Source organism: Myotis davidii, unplaced genomic scaffold (genome assembly GCF_000327345.1).
Source record: "Myotis davidii unplaced genomic scaffold, ASM32734v1 scaffold639, whole genome shotgun sequence".
NCBI lineage: Eukaryota > Metazoa > Chordata > Mammalia > Chiroptera > Vespertilionidae > Myotis > Myotis davidii.
In genome coordinates this window covers 1,568,491-1,588,953 of record NW_006290541.1, presented here as the reverse complement: position 1 = coordinate 1,588,953, position 20,463 = coordinate 1,568,491, and the positions used below count along the sequence as shown (strand labels likewise).

At 48.7% G+C, this 20,463-nt stretch overlaps 1 protein-coding gene across 4 annotated transcripts in view; it reads left to right on the top strand.

Moving 5' to 3' along the window:
* The window catches only part of USP7 (ubiquitin specific peptidase 7 (herpes virus-associated)), a 35,427-nt gene extending 19,927 nt beyond the window's left edge, over positions 1–15,500 (top strand). For all 4 annotated transcript variants that reach the window (XM_015563799.1, XM_015563800.1, XM_015563801.1 and 1 more), the window contains 20 exons: positions 602–711; positions 2,082–2,238; positions 3,333–3,477; positions 3,795–3,925; positions 5,146–5,280; positions 5,692–5,793; positions 5,958–6,063; positions 7,173–7,265; positions 7,353–7,420; positions 7,757–7,857; positions 8,671–8,824; positions 9,375–9,442; positions 9,935–10,043; positions 10,136–10,213; positions 11,693–11,793; positions 12,431–12,530; positions 13,154–13,273; positions 13,466–13,537; positions 13,657–13,747; positions 14,202–15,500. In XM_015563799.1, the coding sequence (XP_015419285.1) occupies positions 602–711; positions 2,082–2,238; positions 3,333–3,477; positions 3,795–3,925; positions 5,146–5,280; positions 5,692–5,793; positions 5,958–6,063; positions 7,173–7,265; positions 7,353–7,420; positions 7,757–7,857; positions 8,671–8,824; positions 9,375–9,442; positions 9,935–10,043; positions 10,136–10,213; positions 11,693–11,793; positions 12,431–12,530; positions 13,154–13,273; positions 13,466–13,537; positions 13,657–13,747; positions 14,202–14,308 (2,148 nt within the window). In that variant the 3' untranslated portion in view covers positions 14,309–15,500. The remainder of the gene's footprint in view (positions 1–601; positions 712–2,081; positions 2,239–3,332; positions 3,478–3,794; positions 3,926–5,145; positions 5,281–5,691; positions 5,794–5,957; positions 6,064–7,172; positions 7,266–7,352; positions 7,421–7,756; positions 7,858–8,670; positions 8,825–9,374; positions 9,443–9,934; positions 10,044–10,135; positions 10,214–11,692; positions 11,794–12,430; positions 12,531–13,153; positions 13,274–13,465; positions 13,538–13,656; positions 13,748–14,201) is intronic.
* Positions 15,501–20,463: the final 4,963 nt, after the last annotated feature.

Sequence of the window (20,463 nt, the reverse complement as noted above, 5' to 3'; positions counted from 1 at the left end):
TGTGGTGGCGTTCACTGTGATGTTCGCTGCGCCAACTAGCGGTGGGGTATCTGAAGCTTGCTCTTACCCGAATTTTAGCTCGCAACTCAAAGCAAAAAATCGGCCTAGAGATGGCTCGTATCTTGAAAAATTCGTTAGTCGGGACACTCGTAAGTCAAGGCCCCACTGTAGATCTAAATATTTTTTTGTTTGTTTTTGTTAATCATCACCTGAGGATATTTTTTCCAAGATTATTTAGAGAGAGTGGAAGGGAGGGGGGAGACTGAGAGAAATATGGTTGTGAGGAAGGCACTTCCATTGGTTGCCTTCCTGCACTTGCCCTGACTGGGGTTGGGGATAAAACCCGCAACCCAGGTATGTGCCGTTGACTGGGAATCAAACCCATGACCTTTTGGTGCACAGGCCGATGCTCTAACCACTGAGGAACACCGGCCAGGACTAGGTCTAAATATTTTAAAGGCACCCTAGATGGATGCCTAAACATTGCCTCTCCCCATCAGAAGTCCCTAGCACGTTCCAGTTTGCTGAGATACTGCTACTTTCATTGCTTTAAGAAATAACTAGCTTTGAACTAAATTTGCATTTCTTTTTCAATGTTCAGGAAGCAGAGAAAGGTGTGAAATTCCTAACATTGCCACCAGTGTTACATCTACAACTGATGAGATTTATGTATGACCCTCAGACGGACCAAAACATCAAGATCAATGATAGGTAATCTAAGTGGGTGTGGAGGTGTGAGTTAATTGTCACTCAAGTTTTTGGGGGAGGGGTGTTAATCTCAAGTGCTATTTTTAGTCTGTATATGTATTTCGGTCTCATCTCTGATGTATTTAGGTTTCCCTTCTACCGAGGTGCCCAACAGCTATCATTTTAAAGGAATACTTTTGCTTAAAGTTGGAGCTGCTCTTGTGTGTCCTCTCAAGGAGCCCCAGCCACTCTGCAGCGTGGCAGGTTGGAGTCTGTGAGGAGGGTGTTCCCCACTCCACAGACTGCAGTACCAAATGCAGCGTTATATTTGTTTAAACAGGACTCTCCGATATATTGTAATATCTCAGTTGGTGTTGACTTGTAGAATGTGGTGCAATTTTCAGGAATCCTGAAGTAGGTGTGCGTGTGCCTTATTCCAGGTTGGTCAGCCACCCTTCAGACTTGAGGGGGAAATGTATGTAACACAGTCAGATTGCTTGCCACCAGCTGGGTTTTTGCTCATCTGCTTATCCCTTGTCGTTCTTTCCTGTGGAGAATAGAAGAAATTGTCTCCACCAGACCCCGCAGACTGGCAGTCTGCAGACTAAATCCAACCTGCTGGTGTGTTTTGTTGGGTCCTTACCTTGGTTTTATTCCTATTTTTATTGGAACTCATTATACGATTTCATATAAAAGTTCCTATTTCTGGCATCTTTTAGAAATTCAGAATATTTGGTGGCACTGGGCCAGAATTCCCGTGGCTCAGGCGCTGCCCTGTTAGGGTCAGTGTGCATGCTCTGCCTCGGGCCCCAGCTGCCCAACTCACTTCCTTCCTGCTTCTGACAGCACTCCCACTTACCATTTAATTTTAAAGCTATGGAGCCAATAATGAGAAAATAAGTAGAGTCTAGGGTATTTTTAAAAATCATAGGGTGGGGTTCTTTTTTTACATGTCCTCCTCCAGTTTTGATTTCCCCACATTTCTCAGCCTGCAGGATACCCTTAGTGGTCCCAGTCCTGCGCTGTCAGAATCGCTCATTAACACACATGCAGAATTACTTCCATCCTAGAAAAGCCACTGTGTACATTTATCACAAGACTCACTGTTGTGTTGTACCCTTGGATTGAACATTCTGTTAGGTATGTCAGTGCTTTACAGCCATTTTTCTCACATCTAGCTTCAGATCTTGTATTGACATATAAACAATTATTTGTTCTGAGTAGGAGCTGCCTCAGAAGCAGTTCATAGGGCCTCCCTAGTCAGATTCTTACTTCCCTTTCCAAATAAAGATGAGCCAGTCAATTAGAAGGTGTAGCAATAAATAAAGCCTAGGAGAGAAATGTTTTACGTGTAAAATGAAACCTGGATTTCTTTAAAAATGTTTTTTTAATAGGTTTGAATTCCCCGAACAGTTACCGCTTGATGAATTTTTGCAAAAAACAGATCCTAAGGACCCTGCAAATTATATTCTTCATGCAGTCCTGGTTCACAGTGGAGATAATCATGGTGGACATTATGTGGTTTATCTGAACCCCAAAGGGGATGGGAAAGTAAGTGCTGGGCGGGGCCGGGTTGGGAAAGGGGAGTGGAGTTGGATGTGATTGCCTATAGGGGACTTACTCTGACGTCAGCCCAGCCTTTCCGTTCCTCCTGATTGCTTGTTAGCAAACGAGCCTTCTTGGCCTCTGATTGATCTGTATGTTCTGATGTGTATTAATTGCTGATACTCTAAAGTCGAATAGTAAATTAGTGATCATACTTTATGTTTGTATCTCTGTTAGTATTGAATGTTGGAACTCACAGAATTCCTTTACACCTAAAATGAGGCACTTATTTTCCACGTAGGAGTAACAACAGGATAGTTCTCTGCTACCTGGGCAGGGAAAGCAGCATTGATTGCATGGTATTCCATGTCCCCTGTTGTCCACACTGTGCAGTGCTCCATCTTTCTTGGTTCATGTGGATCTCACACATAATCTTCCCCAAGGTTAGCAAGTGAGGGTCTCAGGGTCTGTGTCCAGCAGCATAGGGCCTGGGAGGATGGCAAAGATGGAGCCTGCCTGTCTCATGTTAAGGGAACCCTCACAGCACCTTTAATTGTGAGGCTGAGTACCATTTAAAATGACTTAATCCCTGATGAAGAGTCTGGAACATAGCTTTGTACAGCTCTGCTTTTTTAAAGTCAGGCCCTTCCTATGATAATCTATCCATAATAATAAAAGTATAATACGCTAATTAGACAGGACAGCCGAACATCCTTCCAGACAAAGCCGGGGCTGCGAGGGTGAATTTCGTGCATCGGGCCTCTAGTCTATATATAAAAGCCTAAGCAACCATTACGACTGGTTGACCAAATGACCGGTTGCTATGACACGCACTGACCACCAGGGGACAGACGCTCAAAACAGGAGCTGCTCCTGGTAGTGGTCAGTACACTCCCACAGCCAACCTGCGGGTCCTCCTCCCGACCGCCCAGCCCCAGTCACTGGCCAGGCTGAGGGGCCCCACCTGTGCACGAATTGGTGCACTGGGCCTCTATCTAGTATGTCATAAGGTGTAGGTGATCTGTTCTAGGAAAACCCCGCTGAGCTTGTGTGCTCAGAGTGTGATCTCTCTGCTGATGTCTCATTGCTCTCCTGTCCAGTGGTGTAAATTTGACGATGACGTGGTGTCAAGGTGTACGAAAGAAGAAGCAATCGAGCACAATTATGGGGGCCATGACGACGACCTCTCCGTCCGGCACTGCACGAACGCATACATGTTGGTTTATATCAGGGAGTCCAAGCTGAGTGAGTAGAGTGGCCTGTCGTGCTCTGCACTGTGGGGAGCTTTGTAGTCGTTTCAGGAGTCATTGCTGTGGTGTGTAGGCCACGCTACAGGGACCTCAGCTGTGTCTCCTGTGCAAACCCATGCTCTGATTAGTCTTGCTTGTTTACAACATCTAGAGGCAGGAGGGGTTGGGCTTGTGGGCCGTGATGTGGACTTGTGGCACCCAGTCGTTTCCCTTTAGTAGATTGCTATAGCAATGATGACGTGAAACGGGGGCCTTCTAAGAAGGGGAAAGGAGAACCTGGCAGAGGTGAATGAAGATGCATTTGTCCTGCAGGTGAGGTGTTACAAGCTGTCACCGACCATGACATTCCTCAGCAGCTGGTGGAACGATTACAAGAAGAGAAAAGGATCGAAGCCCAGAAGAGGAAGGAGCGGCAGGAAGCCCATCTTTACATGCAAGTGCAGGTCAGCATCAGCCTCCTGGGGCCCAGGTGGGAAGGGGGCTGCTGAGCCACACTGCTCCGAGGGCTGGCATGACCCTGGGCTATTGCTGACCGATCAGAGATTGCTCTGGGCAGCCCTTGAGTGTTACTAGCTGAGTGACTGTGTAGGCCAGTTTCCCGACCATTTGGAGTATACAATTCAGTTCAGGGTAAGGACATAGATATGAGAAGTACCAGAGCACCAATACATTGTAAAGTATTTATAAAAAGTGTCCTAAGGGGTTAGAGGGGTGAAGGCCTCAATGGAAGGGTGCGTAAGAAGGGAAGGCTCCCATCGGGAGACGAGCACAGCCCGGATGGGGTGTGGGGCGGTGGCATGCCAGGCCATGGAAAGCCTGGCACAGCGTGGAGAAGGCAGGAGAGGTCCAGCAGGGAGGTGAACTTCCAGGTGGTCCTGGTTCATGGCTCAGTAGTGATTACCTTCCTGGAAAAAGGTGCATTGTGTATCGCCCTCCTCCCTTTTTTGGTAACAGGTTGTTTCTGATTTGTTTTTAGAGAGGAAGGGAGAGGGAGAGAGAAACATCGATGAGAGAGAAACCTCAATTGCCTGCCACACGCCCCCTACTGGAGATTGAGCCCACAACCCTGGCATGTACCACGACCAGGAATTGAACTGGCAACCTTTTGGTGCATAGAATGACAACCAACTGAGAGATACCTACTGGGCGTATCATATCTTTATATTATTTGGTGATTACCATATAGATGGATTTCTAGCTAATGCTTTTAGATGAGTTAAGAATAGGTGCATGAAAATGTAGGCTTTTGTCTTTTCTAAATATATACTTGATTTCATTCTTAGTCATTTTGAAACTTTTCTCCTTGGGTTTACTGAAAAAGCAAGACTAGTAGTTTTCAGCATTTTATTATTTGAACTTACTGTTTTTTTAAAATCCTCATCCTAGGATGCATTTATTGATTTTAGAGAGAGGAAGGGAGATAGAGATTGAGAGAGAGAGAGAAACATCGGTTGTTGCCTCTCCTATGCACCCCAACTGGGGATGGAACTCGAAACCTAGGTATATGCCCTGACCGGGAATCGAACCCACGACCTTATGGTGCTCAGGACAATGGTCCAAACAGCTGAGCCATCCCGCCAGGGCTGTTTGAACTTGTTCTTGATCAGCATGGTCTCACTGTATTTGTGTGTCAGTTGTTCTGTGTGTTTGTGCATGTTTTCAGATAGTTGCAGAGGACCAGTTTTGTGGCCACCAAGGAAATGATATGTATGATGAAGAAAAAGTCAAGTACACTGTGTTCAAAGTGCTGAAAAACTCCTCGCTTGCTGAGTTCGTCCAGAACCTCTCCCAGACCATGGTGAGTGCCAGCTGCTCTGCTGATAGTTTATTTTGACTTCCACGCGCCACCCTCCTTTAGACCTGGATAAGACAGTACCTTTTGGGGTAGGTGCTGTGTGCAGGCTGCCTGAGAAGTGAGGTAACTGACCTGCACTCATTTCCTTCTCGGTGGTCCCTGTGTCTGCCCTGTGACTAATGTTTCAGCTGAATCAGCAGTGAAGGAAAGTTGAATGTGAACTCAAATCTTCTCTTTTCTACCCCTTCCTCTGTTTTTCTTTTTCCATTTGTAAAATGGTCACTTGAGTCTTGGAATACTAGTGATCCTGAAAGCAGGGAGATCTATGATTATTTTTCTTATAGTCATAGAATGGTTACAGTGATACAGAAATAAAATATGAATTAACTTTGTTTTCCATTTAATTTTTTCCAGGGATTTCCACAAGATCAAATTCGATTATGGCCCATGCAGGCGAGGAGCAATGGAACCAAACGACCGGCGATGTTAGATAATGAGGCCGATGGCAACAAAACAGTGAGTGTCGTTGACCGCTGCACACCTCCGCGTGCTCCGCTGCTGGGGCTGCAGCATGCCTCCCCTGTGGTCCAGCCGGATACGTTTCTTCAGTACACGAGTATAGCTTCCCACTCTCACTCTGCATTAAAATTTTCTAAAATTGGCATCTCTTTTGGAAATAGATGATTGAACTCAGTGATAATGAAAACCCTTGGACAATATTCCTGGAAACAGTTGATCCGGAGCTGGCCGCTACTGGAGCAACGTTACCCAAGTTTGATAAAGATCGTAAGTGCCCACCAAACACCCAGCCATCATCAGGGCAGTGTAGTTGGGTTCCTGGGCCATCGTTCCAAACGTATTGCCTTAAATGTTATTCCCTTGCAAAAAAATCTTAGTAATTCCAAAAATGCTCATAAACCCCTGTTGTGGTCAAGCTTCATGATGAAGTCAAGTAGGACTGGCCATGGGCGGTAGTGTCCGGGAGAAGAGGAGGGGAAGCCGTATTGAGGTGTCATGTTCCATCTTCAGTCGTGGCCCTATGTTTGCTGATCACATCGGTCCTTTATATACCGGCAGGTCACACAGAGCAGGCATTGCAGCCTCTCTCTCAAGGGCCAGGTGTAAATACAGTGGACTCTTGTATAGCATGGGCTTGAGTTGCATGGGCCTACTTATATGTGGATTTTTTTTAAAGTGCTGTATGTATTTTCCTCATGATTTCCTGAATAATCTTTCTCTAACTTTCTTTATTGGGAGAATATAGTATATAATACATACATAAAATATGTGCTAATCAACGGTTTATGTTATCCATCAGGCTTCCGGTCAACAGGAGGCTATTAATAGTTACCTTTTCGGAGAGTCAGAAGTTACATATGGATTTATAACTGCTTGGGGGGATTTCCCTAACCCCCAAGTTGTTAAAGGTCAACTGTATTTCATGCCTTGTGGGCCATATGGTTTCTGCCTGGCATTGTAGCAGGAAAGTGGCCACAGAGGATGAATAAATGGATAGTCTAGCTGTATTGCAGCACTACTTTATCTGAAAAGCAGGTGGATCAGATTTTGCTATAAGATTGTTTTTATTGCTCTAAGTGGTCACCTCTCTAGTGTAGCGAAGTCATACAACCCTACCATTATTCCCATGACAGCACCCGGCCATCTAGTTAGTACCAGATCTTGAAACTAGGATTTCTAAGCTCACTGCCCCAATTCCACCTTCACTGCGTCACATGGAGTGTTCCCCGGGGTTTGATGCTTGGAGTGGGGGAGCAGTCACAGCCTGGTCTGACACAGTTTTAGGCATAGTATGCTGTCATTTCCGTGCCTTATTAAGTTAACTGTTAGTGTACTGAGTGTAAGACCCTAACAAAACCTGTTTATGAACCTTGTAGATGATGTGATGTTGTTTTTGAAGATGTATGATCCCAAAACACGGAGCTTGAACTACTGTGGGCACATCTACACGCCAATATCCTGTAAAATACGTAAGTCCTGCTCCGCTCACCTCTGCCTTGATTCTGCTACAGTTGTGGTGTATTACAGCTTTGCATTCTTTTCTTTCTCTCTCCTAGGTGACTTGCTCCCGGTTATGTGTGACAGAGCAGGATTTATCCAAGATACTAGCCTTATCCTCTATGAGGTTTGGATCGTTTATTTTTCTATCATCAGTGTATTGTTAGCAGATAGGGGAGGAATTTTTTTGCTTGTTTGTCCCTGTATTTGTTATGGGTAATGTCTACTGTTGAGGTGACCTTGAGTTTAGGATCACATTTGTAGATTTGTGATTTTTTTTACCATTGGGGATTGATCAGTGATTATTACATCTTTACGGATATTAATATTTCCTGTTAGCTTTTTACCATACTAAAAATACATGGCTGATAGAACTGGGTGAAGGGAAAATACATACAGAGTATGGCCATATTAAACATTAGACAAATGTTGCATTGTAACTGTTTCATTTCTTTTACTCTAGGAAGTTAAACCGAATTTAACGGAAAGAATTCAGGACTATGACGTGTCTCTTGATAAAGCCCTGGATGAGCTAATGGATGGTGATATTATAGTGTTTCAGAAGTATGTACTTTTTGAAGGATTTGATCACTTTGTACTGGTAGCAGAATTTTTTTTTTCCAAGTCCTGTAACACTGACAAGATTGTGTTGAGACCCCGAGTCAGGTGTTGTTTGAAATGCCTCACAATGCTGACAGACGCTGGCTATCTCTGGGTCTTGTAATTAGGTGTTGAGCGTTTTCATCAATGCTCTGATTTCCTAAAAATGTCTACAGTGGGCATGAGCACTGTTAGCACGGCCGCAAAAGTCTTTGTGAAATAGCAAGATGTATTTCTTCCCTTAACACATAGGGCATTTCTGAGAATGCAGCTACTTAGGTAATTGATTTAAACCTGCATGTTAAACCATCAGGTCTGAGGTCTTAGTCTGAAAGCAGCCCGGTGTTGCCTTTTTCTTGCTGTTAAAGCGTCTGGTGAGGTGGCCCTGGCATAGGATGTGGGCGGGCCACTTCTGTCATGTCCTGCTGCCTTGGCCTGAAAGTGCCTTGGTCAGGGAGCAGGCTGTGCCACAGGCTGTGCGGGCCCCACACTTCACCGCAGCCCTTCCCCTTGTCTGTAGAGAAGAGGCTCCGGTTTCTGTATTGCAGTCAGGACAGCAAGCAGCACTGTGCCTAGCTCAGGCACACCTTCTGTACGTGATGGCTTTTCCCCATGGTCCCCTGCTTACAAAGGTCACTGGCAGACCCCACCACCACCTTAAAATAGGACCCTGAGCTTCTGTCTGTTCCTGTTGGTGTCACTGTGGTGTGAGAGGTGATGACCCCTGGCATGGGTTTTGGTTCAGTCTACAAATGTTTTTTTTTCCTCCCCCCCCAGGGATGACCCTGAGAATGATAACAGTGAATTACCCACCGCAAAAGAATATTTCAGAGACCTCTATCACCGTGTTGATGTCATTTTCTGTGATAAGACAATCCCTAATGATCCTGGATTTGTGGTCACGTTATCAAATAGAATGAATTATTTTCAGGTACTTGATAAAGGCTCTTCTCCCTTCAGATTTTGCACCAGAAAAACCACGTTCTTTTTTTAAAAAAAATGCTTGCTGATGAAGCTGATGGATTTGGTTCAGGAGGAGGGGTTAGTCCTGCTGGTCTGAGGAAATTCCTAACTAAAGTGGGTTGGTGCTAAGATGGCCATGGGAGCAAAGCTGTTCTTACCCCAGCCTCAGCCTCCTCATCAGCTACCATGCCCATCTGCACTCTTGTCCTTCGAAACCCTCTCTACCTGGCACAGTGTGCGTTTGGAGATGATGGTGGTCCATTGCTGCAGTTAGAACATGCCAAGTGTGAAGCATTTCAACAATCATCAGGAAATTTAAAAATCTATAGGCTTCACCTTAAGAGTGAAAAAGCCTTTAAAAGTTTATCTTCATCAGATACGCTACTTGCATGGTACTGTTAGGTAGTAAATTCCTAGGGTGAAGATGACGGGGTGCCTCAATAATGATGCTTATAAGCAAATCTAGTGCATTGCCGCAGTGTGCCCTGGCGTTCTGATGTCTGGCTTCTGCCCCCCAGGTTGCAAAGACAGTTGCACAGAGACTCAACACCGACCCAATGCTGCTCCAGTTTTTCAAATCTCAAGGGTAAGCTACACGCACACATGTGTGTTTGGTCCTTGCTGCGTGCTTTCCATAGTTCATCCAAACATATTGGAGCTAATTTTAATAAGTAGCTGGCCACATCACCTGACATACCATTTCTTGCTTAGCTTCAGATATAGAATTGTCACCCCTCATATCTTGACCACACTACTCCAGGATGTCAAAATAATTGGCAGCCTCATCTTGAGTCAGACTTACTTTAGATACATCATCAATAAACTCATCTCCCACGTGTCAGCTGGGTCCGTCCCAGCCAGGGACTTCGTGTGCTGTGCCCCCATTGCAGAGAGCGCTTGGGTGTGGCAGCCGGCGGGTCGTCGGGCTCGGGAAGTAGGAACATTCAGTGGAACCCTGTGCCAGGTCCCAGTTGCAAGTCTAGGTGCAAGGCCAGTGGTTTGCTTTTCTGCTCAGTCACCGATGTTTGTTTTAGGCGAATAAAGAAGTCATTTATTTACATGCTGTTTTCTTGTGTAGTTATAGGGATGGCCCAGGTAACCCTCTTAGACATAATTATGAAGGTACTTTAAGAGATCTTCTACAATTCTTCAAGCCTAGACAACCTAAGAAACTTTACTATCAGCAGGTATGAGTCCAAATTAATGTGCCCGTGGGTCATGAGGAGAAGCCTTGGGTTTTGTGGAAGCACATCTAATGGGGTGTCTCTTTCCTTCACAGCTGAAGATGAAAATCACAGACTTTGAAAACAGGCGAAGTTTTAAGTGTATATGGTTAAACAGCCAATTTAGGGAAGAGGTAAGTTTTTTTTAAATTATATAAATCTTCATTTTTATTGGAGCTTATCTATGGTTTCTGTCTCTCTAGACCTTGATAACTAAAACAACAAAAGAAAGCAAGAGGAGTGATAGCCTTGTAGCTGCCCCTGGGTCCAGAGTTGGAGAGCCCATGTTTGTGTCCTCCTGCCACCACCTCTGAGCCCTGGGAGATGAATAGCAGTGTCATCTGCCTGACCCTCCAGGACTGCTTTTCTTACCGGTTTGGGCATCTTAAGTTGATGCACTGCTGCTTGGCCGGAGCAATATTTTCCTCGAACCCCGTCAGGCCTCAGTGAGGGCAGCCGGCCTGCAAGTGAGCTGACACTGACTATGTGGGCCGCTCCAGTGGCGTGTGCTTGTTGCATACAGAAGGCCTGTGCAGCCACACTTTAGGTGGTTCTAGGAAGTGCGACTGCTGGGATTCCAAGTCCTTTTCACCATTCTTGCTTGGCCATTTTTGAGGGAAAAGTTGAGTCACGTGCCACAGACATTCACGTGTATATGCAGTTGATCAGTCAGGCTTAAATTGTAAAGCCTCCCACTGCTCATGGCCTAGAGCAGTGGTCGGCAAACTCATTAGTCAGCAGAGTCAGATATCAACAGTACGACGATTGACATTTCTTTTGAGAGCCAAATTTTTTAAACTTAAACTATATAGGTAGGTACATTGTTATTAACTTAATTAGGGTACTCCTAAGGCTTAGGAAGAGCCACACTCAAGGGGCCAAAGAGCCGCATGTGACTCGTGAGCTGCAGTTTGCCGACCACGGGTAATCAGCCTTCTTTCTCACTGTGCTGGGATCGGAAAGGCTTGTAGGTGACCTTTCAGGGGGTCATTTCCTGAGAAGCTGCTCTGGAAATGGCAAACTTTTCACATCATAGTGGCATTTTTGTTTGTTTTTTATTATTGGATTCATTGGGGTAACATTGGTTAATAAAAGTACAGTTTTCAGATAACCAGAAAGTGGCATTTTTATTGTTGTTAATCCTCACCCATGGATATTTTTCCATTGATTTTTAGAGAGAGTTGAAGGGAGGTGTAGAGAGAGAAAGAGAAATATCAATGTGAGAGACATTGATTGGTTGCCTCCCGCATGTGCCCAGACCAGGGCCGAGGATTGAGCCTGTATCTGAGGTGTGTGCCCTTGATGGGACTCAAACCTGGGACCCTTCAGTCCACGGGTTGACACTCTATTTACTGAGCCAAACCTGGCTCAGGGCAAAAGTGGCACTTCTTAAAGTCCCTTCAGTACTTGGTGGGCTCCAGGTTCGGGCATATGGTCTGAGTGAGGTCTCACACCAGGGGCCCTCATGGTGGGAATGTGAGTGAGAGAGTCCTGGGAGCTAGACAGCTGAGGACATCTATTGCTGTGTTTTCTTTCTTCAAGCAAAATTGGTTTGCTGTAGCAGATCCTTTATGTTTTCTTTAAAGCATGTGTTTCATCTTGTCATTTCTTAGGAAATAACACTATATCCAGACAAGCACGGGTGTGTCCGGGACCTGTTAGAAGAATGTAAAAAGGCTGTAGAGCTTGGGGAGAAGGCATCAGGGAAACTTAGGCAAGTATTTCCTGGAGCCCTTGGTGGTGGGAGGAGTGGTGACCAGCCCCAGCCCTGCAGTGTGCTGGTGGACACAGCACAGCCAGAGCCCTGTGCCTGTTGCCAGATTCCTCTCTCAGCTGGTTTTTCGCAACAGTCTTTAAATATTTCATAGTTAAGCCATCTTTTCCTCCTTTCCAGTCTCCTATATTAACTACCTATAGTAAAAATGCTTCGGTAGCAGTGCCAAGCAGAGGAAGGATGTGATTACAATAGAATGATAACTGGAACTGGGAAAAGCTGCTGGGATTGCATTTGTGAAATTGGGCAATGTTCAGGCTGTTGACAGAAGCCATAGATGTGATGAGCAGTTTTTATTTCAAAGAGCTGGGTGCTTTTGTTTTAGTCCTCGTGTGGGTTTAGAGGGAGATTCATCAGCTCCAAGGGCTCGGCCTCACCGAGGCTTGAGGTCACTCCCCTTGAATCGCACGCTTCGAGGGGCCACCATGTGCCCTCTCCCATGGGTGCCCTCTTTTGACATTTCCAATCTTTTAAAAAGAAAGAAGACAAGCAAATCTTGATAGCTTTATAATACGAAAAGTTTTTCAGTGTGTTTTCCCATTAATTTATATCTTCCACCCCCATCCTGTTTGTACAGGCTGCTAGAAATTGTAAGCTACAAAATTATTGGTGTGCACCAAGAAGACGAGCTATTAGAATGTTTATCTCCTGCAACGAGTAGAACGTTTCGAATAGAGGTAACTGCCCTGCTCTTGGCACCAGGGAGAGTTCTGAGTCCTTGGTGGGTGGGGCAGCTGTCAGCCGCTTGCTGATTGTCTTACTGTGGTAAATCCTACATACTGTACTCGGTACCATTTTAAATGTACATTTCAATGGCGTTAGGCACATCCACACCATCCATTGCCACAATCCCTATCTTCCCCCAGTAAAACTCCATACCCACCAACATCTCCCTCCGCCAGCCCCTGGCAACCACCATCCCACTCTCTGAATTTGACTGCCCTAGGTACCTCATTTAAGTACAATCATACATAGTCTTTGTACTTATACATTAATTTTAGATATGGGCCACCAGACAAATCTGCTCAGAAACTGGGTCCCTGTTGGTGTTTAGAGTTGCTGAAATTACCACAGTAACTGGAAAAAAACATTGTTGGGTGTCTTAAAACTCATCATTTTCCTTAAAAAAAACTTGGGTATTTTCTGGCTCTGAATTCTTACCATTCTAACAAGCCCCAAACATGGTGTTTTGGCAAAAAATAATGACCTAATCGCCTCACTGCAAGAGCAGGTCAGAATTAAAGTGTTTTGTCTGCATCAGGTGCTTTACTCTGCTCCCTGTGTTTAACTGTGTCCCCAGGAAATACCTTTGGATCAGGTAGACATAGATAAGGAAAATGAGATGCTGATCACAGTGGCACATTTCCATAAGGAGGTGTTCGGGACGTTTGGAATCCCTTTTTTGCTGAGGATACACCAGGTGAGCTTTTATAGGTAACAGGTTGAGAACGCATGTCAAAACTTGAAGCCTTGCCCCCCTTTTGGATTAGCGTTGCTAAATCTGGCTTCCTGCCTCTATGGGCAGACCAAGGGCTTTGGTGGCGTCCCCGTGGGCCGTGAGCGCTGTCACGGTGCACACAGGTACGTGAGCACCGTGTCCTCCTGTCTGCAGGGGGAGCATTTCAGAGAAGTCATGAAGCGGATTCAGAGCCTGCTAGACATCCAGGAGAAGGAGTTTGAGAAGGTACGCGCGTGCTGGACGAGTAATCAGCGAGCAGCATGCTGGAGGCTTCCCGGGAGAGCGGCCTAGACTCTGCAGAGGCAACCCCAGTTCATGGAGGAGTTTTCATTTTTGTCTTTTAGTTTAAATTTGCCATTGTGATGATGGGCCGGCACCAATACATAAATGAAGATGAGTACGAAGTAAACTTGAAAGACTTTGAACCTCAGCCTGGTAAGAGCCCTCCCACTGCTTTCCTTCCGTGTGGGGGAGGTCCAGCCGGCCAGCGGTAAGTAGCTGGAGGCGGAGAGTTGGGGGTCGAGTCCCCTGCCCATTTCCACAGCAGGGCGGCCTGGGCTTGCTGACCTCCTTTGTGATAGGAGGAACAGTAGCCTGAACCCATCGAGTCTCTTAAGGATTAAAAGGTGGCTTGCGTCACGTGGTGGCTGAAAGAACTAAGCTCTAAGGTCGAGGTGTGAAGGCTCTGTGTGGTTGGCAGGCTCTGGCAGAGCTGCCCGTAGAAGCTGCCGAGGCAGGCAGGCAGGGTGTGGGCGCGTTTGGCTCAAGCCCCAGCCTCACTGTGAACTCCCACCTGTCGCTGTGAACCCACACTTGCTTGTGTGGCCGCCCCAGGTGTAGGGGTCCTGGTACTTGTTCTGTGGTCTCATCGCCCCTCTTTCCCCACCAGGTAACATGTCTCACCCGCGGCCGTGGCTAGGGCTCGACCACTTCAACAAAGCCCCAAAGAGAAGTCGCTACACTTACCTTGAAAAGGCCATTAAAATCCATAACTGACTTCCTCACCCGTGCGTGCAAGGCGAGGACCGCGTGTGGGTGTGCCCCTTTAACAGCGAGGACTCTGGCACACGTGCACTCTAGCGAGTCTTCCGAGGAGGATTTGCTGCTGGTGTTCATTTTATTTTGTTGAGGCTGTTCAGTTTGGCTTCTCTGTATCTATTGACTGCCCTTTTTGAGCAAAATGAAGGTGTTTTTATAAAGCTTGGATGCCAATGAGAGTTATTTTATGGTAATCACATGCAAGGCAACTGTCAGCATTCGGGGAGAAGAGGTTAGTGGGACGCGTGGCGCTGGCAGGAGGTCTCTAGTCTGTCTAGTTGGCAGAAGCTGCCTGGCTGCCTGCTGGGGGTCCCGGCCTCCACCCGCAGCCAGGAAGTCGTATGTTTAGGCTCGTCTGGCGTATTTCCTTCAGTTATATTTCAATGGCCTTTTGTGCATCTGTAAAGGCAAAACAGAGAAACTCACAAGCTAATAAATAAACCTCTTTCCTTCACTGCGTGTCCTGTCGCCCCTTCCTCAGTCCTCTCCCAGCCGCCTGGGTCTTTCCATAAATTGTCCCACTCCCGTCAGCCACTGCTGCTCTGCAGCCCATTGCAGAGTGGGAGCGCGGAGTAGTCTGACAGCCGTCCTGGGGTCTTTTATTAAATGGAAAGCACTGTTAATTACAATTAAGGTGTATAAGCTGCCTGTTGGCAGACTGATCTCGCATTCATGTGAGCAGGTGAAAGATTATACATAGAATTTCCTTAAAACACAACATGAACAAGAAAGCCTTTTAGCAAAGAGGGCATGCTCACTAGTGGTAGTAAGCTGTTGACTTTGTATAAAAGTTAAAAGAAAAAAAAAACAGGAAAAATGAAATTGTATATTTAATGAATGAACATGTACAATTTACTGCTGGGAGGAGGTGACTTTTTTGTTGGGTGAATCTACAGGTGACTCACTGATGTTGATATTCATTGTGTGTAGTTTATTTCAGTCCCGATCTTTTATTTTGGAGCTAAATGCCAGCTGCGTGTCTAGTTTTGAGTGCAGTAAAATAGAATCAGCAGATCACACTTTTTTTTCATTCTTTTCCAGTATTTTTTGTTTGTTTCTGTAGCAGCGGTGTACACCAAACTCTTCCTGTATATTGCCTTTTTGCTGGAAAATGTTGTATGTTGAATAAAATTTTCTATAAAAATGATAATTCAGTGAGTGATGTGGAAGTTGAGGAAGATTTCTGGCCTCCCCAAAAAGGGGCATGGAAAACCTTTTCATTTATAACAAGGTTTTACCGAGCTGTCTTACCCCCCTCACCCCCACTGCCCCGACCCCCAAATTTCAGTATTGCTGATGTATAGTTCTGCCTTCTCTTTTTTTGCCTTTTACTAGTTTCATTTAAGCTTAAGGAATAAGAGGTTTTCCAGGTGAGCACCATATACAAATAAGAGGACTGGAAATACTGAAATGGTGGAACAGGCCGCCGGCATTTGAGCGGCTGTGGCCTGGCTCAGTGGCCTCGCATCCCACCCCAGTGCACTGTTCCTGGCCCCCGGGTGGTCTGTGCCCCGTGATCCCTTTCCAGAGTCCACTGGGACACGTGCTGTCACACCCTGCGCTGCCCAGGGTCGGTGTGTGGATCTCACCGCCCCTCCTTCGTCCAAAGAACATGTTGATTTCTGTGTTTTGGGTTCTGGCTAAGGGTAGATTATATAGTCTTAGGTCACAGACAGAATTCTCCCTGAAGTTATTAAATGAGTCTTTTTGCAAAAAACACTTTGCAATGTGGGCGTTTCCTTTGCCATCTCCCAGTTTATGGCATCAAGAGTCTTCTGAGTTTCGGGGATAGGGATGGAGACACACTGCGTTTCAGGTAGCTGACTCTGACCCCCGAGGTCGTCCCATCCTCTGTCCTCTCCCTCTAAGATGTTGCTGTGTCGTGATGGTGCACCAAGTCCTAGAACGCTGGGACCCTGGCACCCACAGTGTGAGGGGAGGGGCCCACCGCGCGTGCACCCAGGAATGATGTGCTGGAAGAAGCTCACATTAAATTAAAGCGCGCCAGGTGAGGACAGGGCATGTCATCGCCATCCCGTTAACAGCAGTTTCCAGAGCACCTCCCAGTGTCCCTGCCCGTCCAGGGTAGGACTGCCTTTGAAATGGTTGCTGGCTTTCTCTAAGAGCTTCAAGTTGGCTGCATTGGAAGTGAGGCACGTATCTCCAGTCATGTCTGCAAGTGGCCTTACCTACTAACAAATACGCTCTAACCCGGAGTCTGCCGTGTTGGAGGTATGGCTTTGGTGTGTAACGCGGCGCTAAGGAAAAACAACTGCAGAGGTGACCCGGGGCCAGAGTTCTGTGGCTGCAGTGAGAACAGGCTGTGTCCAGAACCATCGCTTCTTGAGCAAGGCCTTCCCGGGGCTCTCCTCGCTTTGCGGCCCGTGTGGTGGTTGGGGTGGTGTGAGGGTGAGGGTTTCTCGTCTGGAGCTGCTGTGCAGTTGAATGCGCGATATGCTTTGGGCTCTGCGGGTTGCTGGTCATGGGACACAGCTCTGTGCTGCAGCCTGAGCACAGCCTCAGGCCATCCTGCAGTGAGGTGAGGCCGAGCCTGGTGCACTTCATGTACAAAAGAACAGGTAAAAGTCCAAGTTCACTGGCCCTGGGAAAGGAGCTGGGGGGAGAGGGGGAGGATTCCTGGTTGGCTGCAGGGTTTGGTGGTAGGATGGCCCCTGGGGTGGAAGTGCATTGGAATGGAGGCCGCCTTGGCCCTCACTGAACACATTCACGGTGCTGTCAGATTAGAGTCACGTTAGAGCCACGCTCCGCACGCCTGGGGGTCACTGAGCGGTGTTTCCGGCCACCGGCAGTTGTGTTGTGACCTGGCTCTCCAGTGTCCTCTGCCACAGCGACTTCATGTGCCTGTGCAGCAGCCACGAGCCACATGTGGCCAGAATGGCCGAGGGTGTGAACTGCAAGTTGCCACGTGGCTGATGCCTGCCATGCTGGGCAAAGCCACTAGTCAGATGTGCCCCCTTTGTGGTCTGCTGCCCTGATGAGCTGGAGTTACATGTGAGATGGAGCACGGGGGCTCTGGTGTTCCTGACCTTCGGGGGTGACCAGGAGCTGCATGGGACAGATAAGGGACCGAGTCCCCCATTTCCCAATCCCGGCCATGGGCACGGTGGGGTGGCAGCTTGTGCTGGCCTTTTCCCTTGCTCACTAGTGGGGAGTGGGCACCCACAGCCCTTCCAGACTCCTTTCTGTGAAGTCGGCATTGGGGTAGGGGTGGCAGGTTCAGGGTCGGCTATGTTCACTCCTCGCAGGCATGCCGGTGCGGGAGGGGTGTAACAGTCTATACAGCCATCCCCTCCCCCCTCCCCCCCCCATCCTGCTTCCTCACCTCTGTCCACACAGCCTGGGCGTGGCTCGAGGTGATGGCCACTGGGAATGGCAGGCGGTATCCCCAGCTGTGACAGAGTCACTGATGGCAGAGCTGGGTTGGGAGGCCAGCGTCACACCCTCCTCTGTGCTCCCGTGATAAGGAAGGTGGGGACGTGTCCTCTCTTGACTCTGGCCACAAATCAGCAGTCCTCAAAACAACCCGCCACCGAGCACGCCCCGTCTTGGTTCCCAGCGAGGCGTGTGGGCAGCTCAGAGTGACAGGACACGGGCTTGGAGGCTGACCACCTAGCTGGGCTCTCAGTGGCTAAGTACAGAGCTGGCCTTGAAACAGCCTCACTGCCGCATGCCACACCGCCCCCAGGTGCCCCAGCGGGAGCTGCAGGCATCCAGGGCAGGGCACTGTCTCCCTCTGAGCGCTGGGCCCTGCCGGACACGCTGTCCCGGCCGCACTGCGGGCAGCTCCCAGCTGGTGCAGAAACAAACCTTGAGCATGGAAAGGCCAAGTCAGCCTTTAGGGAAAGCTGGGCACAGGGAGACAGTGAGGTCCTGGGGCAGGAGAACCAAGGCCGCCCTGGGACCAGGCTCGGACACTAGGCCACGAAGAAGGGAAATGATGCTCTGGGCCCAGGTGTCCAAGGCAGCGAGTAGGATTGCCCAAGGAGTGCGGAGGGCTGGGCCGAGGGGACAGACGTACTTCAGTCTGACGCTTGCTGAATGTGCATCCTGTGCACCTGAGTTTTCAAAGAAGCTGAAGTCTGGATTTTCAGTGCGAATTTCCCAGTGTTAAAAGTTGACAATATTTTCTTAACATTGGGCCGTCTAATCAGACAGCCTGGGGATGGGATTGGTCCAAGGCTCTCGCAAGGGTGCTGCCCGGGCCGGGCAGGGCCTTGTTGAGGCGCATGGTGTCTGAGCCAGGTGAGTGAAGGAGGGCCTGGGACACCAGCCCCACAGCGGGCAGTGTGCTCATGCTCCGCAGTGGCCCTGCGCCTGCTACGGACGGCGCTGTCACGGGACTACCTGTGGAGCTGTCTGGGCATCCAAGTCAAAACCAGCAAGTCGCCTGGCCAGCGTGGATGAGACACCGGCCTGCGGTCAAGCTCCTCGGATGAATCGGCTCCGGCCGTAGGCAGGGCCAGGCCTGCCCTGTGACCAACCCGCAAAGCCTGGCCCTTCTGCAGGGGCGTGGGCTTTGTCTCAGCCGGGGGTTGGCCAAGTCCCAGCTCAAGACTTCCTCCTCCGGATGGTGGTGGCCGCTGGGCCCATTCTGCCTCCGTGACCCGCCCTTCCCTCCGTGATGATGCTCACGCTGTTTGAGACCTCATGGTCTCGCCTTGAAACATGGGACCAGTTGGTGGGCCCCACGTGTAGACCTGAGGCCTTTCTGTCACCCTGGGTCCATTTGGCGCCACTCTGTTCGGATTTATTATAAATGAAGGATTGGTTCCCAGGAACTGGGGGTCTAGTTTGTCAGATGCTTCACATCTGTAACCCTAAAATCTCACTGAAATGGATCTCTGGCCCAGCCAGTGTGGTTCAGTGGTTGAGCATTGACCTATGAACCAGAAGGTCACAATTTGGTTCCCAGTCAGGGCACGTGCCTGTGTTGCGGTGTGCAGGAGGCAGCTGATCAATGATTCTCATCATGTTTCTGTCTTTCCCTTCCTCTGAAATCAATAAAAATATATTTAAAAAAGACAAAATGGGTCTCTGTTTGGATGTGGACATTGGGACTCTCAGTCCCACAGCCAGTGCCTCCTCGGAAGTCGGTGCTCCCCTGGCTCCCGGGGCATCCGGGGGTGCGGGAGATGGCAGTGGGCAGCTGCAGGGCTGACACTCGGATCTGGAGAAATCTGTCACCCTTCCTTCCCCTGGCTGGTGCAGCCCTGTGCCTGCCAGCGCCGTCACAGCAGCTGTGGCCAGAGCAGCTCTCACCTGACTGGCTGGCTTCCAGGAATGTCTGCCAAGAGGCCACCGTGATGCTTCAGTGCCGCCACGACTCAGCTCTGCAGGCACACACGCACCAACACGTGCACCTTCCTGCCGCTGTACCTCTTCTCGCTGCTGCACTGCATTCATCTTGGGTGGACAGGCCAAGTTTCCAGCTGCTGGTCCAGTTCCTGGATCGGGACCAGCCACCTCCGCCCCTGGCATCATGTGCCCAGGATCGGGGAGCATTATAGCCGACCTCCTGCCACACTTCAGTGGGTGAAATGAACTTCACAGGCCCTTCTGCCCCCTAATTCCTTCACTTCACTTCTTTCTCTCTGAAATTCATTTACGTTGGAAAGATGGGATCATATATATGTTTGGATTTTGCCAAGTGAAATGGCCCTCAGTTGTGCCCTGGGTTTTCCGTTAGCGCATGCCCACCCCTGACCTCATCCCCAGCAGACTCATTTGCCCACAAGCACCTGCTCTAAGCCAGCGAGGGCCTTTTAACATCTAAGCGTTCTCCACGTTCCCGCAGTCACTGTGACGTGCAGGATGGCTACTGTGCTGTGGCCATGAAGGAGCTTCGAGAATTAAACCTCTGCTGGGGAGGTGGGGACAGATTTGGGCGATTTCCTTCCTTCCCGGCTCCCATGAGCCTACCTGCCCCTGGGGAAGTGGCAGGGGCCCGAGAATAAGTGATGGTGCTGCTGGGCCCAACAGAAGGAATGGGTGAGGGGGGCCGGGCAGGGAAGTCCAGGGGCAGCACGGTGAGGCGTCGGGACCCATGGTTGCTGGGCAGCAGCATAGGCGGGGAGGGGCAGAGGCCCACTCAC